The sequence below is a fragment of the Mizuhopecten yessoensis genome, unplaced genomic scaffold (genome assembly GCF_002113885.1).
Source record: "Mizuhopecten yessoensis strain PY_sf001 unplaced genomic scaffold, ASM211388v2 scaffold6361, whole genome shotgun sequence".
Taxonomy (NCBI): domain Eukaryota; kingdom Metazoa; phylum Mollusca; class Bivalvia; order Pectinida; family Pectinidae; genus Mizuhopecten; species Mizuhopecten yessoensis.
In genome coordinates this window covers 370836-378384 of record NW_018406511.1, presented here as the reverse complement: position 1 = coordinate 378384, position 7549 = coordinate 370836, and the positions used below count along the sequence as shown (strand labels likewise).

Below are 7549 nucleotides of genomic sequence, written 5' to 3'. Positions count from 1 at the left end.
AGGAAAGGGACCAGCAGGACAAACAGAGCAGGAGGAAAGGGACCAGCAGGACAAACAGAGCAGAAGGAAAGGGACCAGCAGGACAAACAGAGCAGGATGAAAAGGACCAGCAGGACAAACAGCAGGAGGAGGAAAAGGGACCAGCAGGACAAACAGAGCAGAAGGAAAGGGGCCAGCAGGACAAACAGAGCAGGATGAAAAGGACCAGCAGGACAAACAGCAGGAGGAGAAAAAGGGACCAGCAGGACAAACAGAGCAGAAGGAAAGGGACCAGCAGGACAAACAGAGCAGAAGGAAAGGGACCAGTTGGACAAACAGAGCAGGAGGAGGAAAAGTACCAGCAGGACAAACAGAGCAGAAGGAAAGGGACCAGCAGGACAAACAGAGCAGGAGGAAAGGGACCAGCAGGACAAACAACAGGAGGAAAAGGACCAGCAGGACGAACAGAGCAGGAGGAAAGGGACCAGCAGGACAAACAGCAGGAGGAAAAGGACCAGCAGGACGAACAGAGCAGGAGGAAAGGTACCAGCAGGACAAACAGAGCAGTATTAAAGGAACCAGCAGGACAAATAGAGCAGGAGGAAAGGGACCAGCAGGACAAACAGAGGAGGAGGAAAGGGACCAGCAGGACAAACAGCAGGAGGAAAAGGACCAGCAGGACGAACAGAGCAGGAGGAAAGGGACCAGCAGGACAAACAGCAGGAGGAAAAGGACCAGCAGGACGAACAGAGCAGGAGGAAAGGGACAAGCAGGACAAACAGAGCAGGATTAAAGGAACCAGCAGGACAAACAGAGCAGGAAGAAAGGGACCAGCAGGACAAATAGAGCAGGAGGAAAGGGACCAGCAGGACAAATAGAGCAGGAGGAAAGGGACAAGCAGGACAAACAGAGCAGTATTAAAGGAACCAGCAGGACAAACAGAGCAGGAGGAAAGGGACCAGCAGGACAAACAACAGGAGGAAAGGGACCAGCAGGACAAATAGAGCAGGTTGATAATGACCAGCAGGACAAATAGAGCAGAAGGAAAGGGACCAGCAGGCCAAACAGAGCAGGATGAAAGGGTCCAACAGGACAAACATAGCAAGAGGAAAAGGACCAGCAGGAAAAACAGAGCAGGATGAAAAGGACCAGCAGGACAAACAGAGCAGGAGGGAAGGGACCACCAGGACAAACAGAGCAACAAGTGAAGGATACACGTAAGAAAAAGAGAAATACAGAACAAGCAGGAATAGGAGAATCAGGAGGAAGATGTTCTGACTTCAAATACAACACTACAACTACAAAGCAGAGGAGGAAAGAAGGGTAATGAAGAGAAAGAGATATCGGGGAGAAAGAAAGAGGAATAGAAAAAGTAACTACAATATAAAGAGGAGAAGGAAAAACAGTTAATATGAAACATTAGAACATTGGAAATGTAATTTGGCCAGTTAATAGTTCCATACAAAGTGACGTAACCTACCTTAGAGCTACTCATTTCACTCTTCATGGTATGTGTGCGTTTTAGTCCGGAGAGTAAATTTACACAAGTTCCTCAGTGTCAGAATCGGGAAAACTTGTGTCTAGATCACCATCAATAAGTAACCGATTATAGAGAAACTATCCAAACTGGCTGTTTATGTTTGGTCCTATAAAATTCTTCGTAGATTGTAATCCTTGGGAAAAATAAATACTGCCAAACTAGAAAACAAGAGGTGGCAATCAAAACGTTTCCGGCTTCAAAACCTGTTCGTGTTAGTCAGCGGAACCAGGGTAGATATCCTTCTCTAAGTATTCACGTTTCAGTGGATGTAGATTTGGAACTGTTTCAGGCTTCACTATGAGCGTGCTATGACGTCAGAGATTTGTATACACTGTTTACCAGCGCTAATGATGTGACCATTGATCCCTGCTGCAGATTTGATAAACATTATTATCGGGCATCCTCCTTAACCAGTTATGAGATTTCAGCATTGATTTATTAATAATGATATTCTCTATGTTCCATCGTATGACGTAGGTCTTTTCCTAGTTATAAACATGTTCATACGCGGACGCACAACCGTTCGGTGACTAAGTGTATATGATGGCTTACAGGTTGGGTCTTGTATATTAGTTATATATACTAATAACGACACACAATAAACACTGTGTCATGATCTGATGAATTTGAGATAGGTTTCCTTCAGTACTCTTTCAACGTGGAAGCGCAGTCGTTGTTAATTGCATAGATGGTAAACAAATCAGCGTCCATATCATATGGTATGTTGTGCAACTTTACACCGGTTCGAGCGAAGCGTCTATGCGAATGAGGCCAATTACGATAAATGGGTCACAGCACGTTTCTTGATATCAAACCTAACCACTGGTATTTATATAATTAGGCTCGGATTAGATTTAGATGCAATTATCAGTTGTAGAGTTCTTAAACTACATCCAAACTGTTGTGATAATAACAAGGACAGAATGGCTTTACACAATCCGGGTTGTTCAACCAGAATCTAGAATCTAGATTCCTTATCAAAAACCGTTTAATATCCACGATCCACGCTGCCGTGCTAGGGGAGACAACTGACTGTCACTGGTTATACTAGAGTACTGCCCACTATATATGGGTAACACCTGGTATCTATTACCATACCTGTGTTCTAACGTAAACAACAATATCAAGTTAAACAGCTCCTAGTTTTTTCACACTCTCTAACTAATCAAGCTACTTAGATATAGTCAGTTGTGCGTTTGTAATTTTTGATATTATATCCCGGATATCTTTGATCCTGTGTTTTGGAATTCACACGTGACAAATTTCTCAAACATCAGCGACAAGCTTCGCCTGGATGTACGGTCGGAAGACAGCATAAATTGGTGTATTCAATTACGTTGTACGAACAATAGGAAAAAAAAGGAAATGATGCACTGCTATACACAATCACAAAACAGTTTGGTAAATAAAGTTATCAAACTTCACACACTGCAATCAAATCTCAGACTAATCAAACGATACAAAGTGACTTGTACGTCACCCCACAGAGCCGGCTGGTTCCTGCGTAACGGTAACACACGTATACAGTCGTCGGTTCTTAGCACGAAATGGCAGACATGATTCATCCAACATATTTGTGTAACGTTTTCTAAGGCAGACCCCAGGCCATACTTCCATCAGAAGTAGCCAGCTGAATTCTAACACAATGTCTGTAGCATTACTGCTGTTTTATTTTGTCAGCGCTATCTTGTTGACGTCATAAAAACTTTAAAAATAGACTGCTCTTATCATAACGCCAAAAATAACCAATGATATTGATTAACCGTTTTGTTGCGGATATGCCGGAAGTCCGAGAACGTAATGATTATCTCCTTAAATAGTTCTTTGATATTTAAAGCAATATAAGTGTAAAAAAACCTTTCCCAATAGCTAACTTCAGCGGACAAAGCTTTCCCTAAATCATCTATTTCGAGCGCACGGGCGTATTTGAAGAGGAAACGCACGTGCTCGAAGCTACATAAGTATAGGCAGACTAGATAAACATATTAGTATACGCACATAGTTTTAAATGACTCAGAGCTTCAGACAGATCACAACACTATACCATCATCGATCGCCAGCTTTATGTTATATATAGCACGTGACAGAGTGTTCATCAAGACGCTGCACACAGATGAAGACAACGTCTTTGTAAAAGTTACCCATTAATTATTATCTTAGCTTACTCAGTTTAAACAGTTCTCACCTATATTTTAGAACAGAGAAGCCTGCTGCATCCAACTGCAGGTCGTTAACATGACAAGTTTTTTTTTTTTTTATATTTATTTATTTGTTTGTGTTTTGCATTTCTCATTCCTTTTTTCATTTTTATTCATATTCTAACTAGAATAAGGCAGATTATGAAATAAAAGGAACAATTACATCTTACTTATTACAAGGTAACTTAAAATAAAGTGTTATATTACACTTCACATTTATATTACACTTCACATTTATATTACACTTCACAGTTATATTACACTTCACAGTCATATTACAATTCACAGTTATATTACACTTCACAGTGACATTGCACTTCACAGTTATATTACACCTCACAGTTATATTACATCTCACTGTTATATTACAATTGAAGTGGTATACTACACTTCACAGTTATATTACACTTGAAGTGGTATATTACACCTCACAGTAATATTACACTTGAAGTGGTATATTACACCTCACAGTTATATTACACTTGAAGTGGTATATTACACCTTACAGTTATATTACACTTGTAGTGGTATATTACACCTCACATGTATAATACACCCCACAGTTATATTGCACTTGAAGTGGTATATTACACTTCACAGTGATATTGTACTTGAAGTGGTATATTACACCTCACAGTTATATTACACTTTAAGTGGTATATTACACTTCACAGTGATATTAAACTTGAAGTGGTATATTACACCACACAGTTATATTACAATTGAAGTGGTATACTACACTTTGCAGTTATATTACACTTGAAGTGGTTTAGTACATCACATGATAATTACTAGGATAGCTATTGGATAACTACCCTTGCTCTATTTGGTATAGTTAGCATCCGCCCTTGACGACGGGAACTATACCTGGAGACGGGCACTATACCTTTTTTTTGGACCGCTGAGACTGCGGGAAAAGTAGCGTGACGCCAAGAGTTGCGCCCTTTCCCCTAGGGGGCGCTATACATATTCTACTTTCAGTTCATTGTTGTCGTCTGCCAAAATGGCTTCGATATTCGGGACCGGGAATGCCGATTGATTTGCAGACGCTCAGCAATGTATGAAAACGAAGCAGGCGACACAATTTGCAGTCACAGTTAGTACAGTCATGTGATGTACTAAATCTATTATGACCCTTTCCCTCGGGAACAGTTCTCTTATAGTGTTGTCTGGGGAGGTATAGTGCCCTCGCCTAACGGCTCGGGCACCATACCTCCCCCGACAACACCATAAGAGAACAGTTCCCTCGGGAAAGGGCCATAATAGAATAATAATACACCTCACAGTTATATTACACTTGAATTGGTATATTTCACCTTACAGTTATATTACACTTGAAGTGGTATATTACACCTCACATGAATAATACACCCCACAGTTATATTGAACTTGAAGTGGTTTATTACACTTCACAGTGATATTACACTTGAAGTGGTATATTACACTTCACAGTGATATTATACTTGAAGTGATATATTACACCTCACAGTTATATTACACTACACAGTTATATTACACTTCACAGTAACATTGCACTTCACAGTTATATTACACCTCACAGTTATATTAAACTTGAAGTGGTATATTACACCTCACAATTATATTACAATTGAAGTGGTATACTTCACTTCTCAGTTATATTACAATTGAAGTGGTATATTACACCTCACAGTTATATTACACTTGAAGTGGTATATTACACCTGACAGTTATATTACACTTGAACTGGTATATTACACCTCACAGTTATATTACACTTGAAGTGGTTTACTACACCTCACATGTATAATACACCCCACAGTTATATCACACTTCAAAGTTATATTACACTTGAAGTGGTATATTATACCTCACAGCTATATTACACTTGAAGTGCTATATTACACTTCACAGTGATATTAAACTTGAAGTGGTATATTACACTTCACAGTTATATTACAATTGAAGTGGTATACTACACTTCACAGTTATATTACACTTGAAGTGGTATATTAAACCTCACAGTTATATAACACTTGAAGTGGTATATTACACCTCACAGTTATATTACACTTGAAGTGGTATACTACACTTCACATGTAAAATACACCCCACAGTTATATTGCACTTGAAGTGGTATATTACACCTCACAGTTATATTACACTTGAAGTGGTATATTACACTTCACAGTGATATTATACTTGAAGTGATATATTACACCTCACAGTTATATTACACTTTAAGTGATATATTACACCTCACAGTTATATTACAATTGAAATGGTATATTACACCTCACAGTCATATTACACTTGAAGTGGGATATTACACCTCACAGTTATATTACACTTGAAGTGGTATATTACACCTCACAGTTATACTACACTTGAAGTGGTATATTACACTTCACAGTGATATTACACTTGATGTGGTATATTACACTTCACAGTGATATTATACTTGAAGTGATACATTACACCTCACAGTTATATTACACTTTAAGTGATATATTACACCTCACAGTTATATTACAATTGAAATGGTATATTACACCTCACAGTTATATTACACTTGAAGTGGTATATAACACCTCACAGTTATACTACACTTGAAGTGGTATATGACACCTTACAGTTATATTTACCTTGAAGTGATATAATACAATTCCCAGTTAAATTACGCTTGAAGTGGTATATTACACCTGAAAGTTATATTAAACTTCAGGTGGTATATTACACCTCATAGTTATATTAACCTTGAAGTGGTATATTAAACCTCACAGTTATATTAAACTTGAGGTGGTATATTAAACCTCACAGTTATATTACACTTGTAGCGGTATATTACAACTCACAGTTATATTACACCTCACAGTTATATCAACCTTGAAGTGATATATTACACCTCACAGTTATATTAACTTTAAGTTGTTTATTACACCTCAAAGTGATATAACACTTGAAGTAGTATATTACATCTCATACTTATATTACACTTTTAGTAATATATTACACATCACAGTTAACTTACACTTGAAGTGATATATTACACCTCAAAGTTATATTACACTTGAAGTGGTATAGTACACATCAAATGTATAATACACCTCACAGTTATATTACAATTGAAGTGGTATGCTACACTTCACAGTGATATTGTACTTATATTACAATTGAAGTGGTATGCTACCCTTCACAGTTATATTAAACTTGAAGTGGTATATTACACATCAAATGTATAATACTCCTCACAGTTATATTACAATTGAAATGGTATGCTACACTTCACAGTGATATTGTGCTTGAAGTGGTATAATACAACTCACAGTTATATTACACTTGAAGTGGAATATTACACTTCACAGTGATATTATACTTGAAGTGATATATTACACTTCATAGTTATATTACACTTGAAATGGTATATTACACTTCACAATCATATAACACTTGAAGTGATATATTACACCTCACAGTTATATTACACTTGAAGTGGTATATTACACCTCACAGTTATAGTATCTTGAAGTGGTATATTACACTTCATAGTTATATAACACTTGAATTGGTATATTACACTTCACAATTATAGTACACTTGAAGTGGTATATTACACCTCACAGTTATATTGCACTTGAAGTGGTATAATAAAACTCACAGTTATATTAAACTTGAAGTGGTATATTACACCTCACAGTGATATTGTACTTGAAGTGGTATATTACACCTCACAGTTATATTACAATTGAAGTGGTATGCTACACTTCACAGTTATATTACACTTGAAGTGATATATTACACTTCACAGTGATATTGTACTTGAAGTGATATATTACACTTCACAGTGATATTG

General features: G+C 37.6%; 1 protein-coding gene across 5 annotated transcripts in view; it reads right to left on the bottom strand.

The window, feature by feature from the left end:
- LOC110452004 (neo-calmodulin-like) overlaps positions 1 to 7549 on the bottom strand; it is a 125195-nt gene that overhangs the window by 26936 nt on the left and 90710 nt on the right. The window contains exon 1 of one of the 5 annotated variants that reach the window (XM_021500249.1): positions 1460 to 3080. The exons of the other annotated variants lie outside the window; for them this stretch is intronic. Coding sequence (XP_021355924.1) covers positions 1460 to 1486 — 27 coding nt within the window. The 5' untranslated portion in view covers positions 1487 to 3080. Of the gene's footprint in view, positions 1 to 1459; positions 3081 to 7549 lie in introns of those variants that run through there. 5 annotated transcript variants of the gene reach the window in all.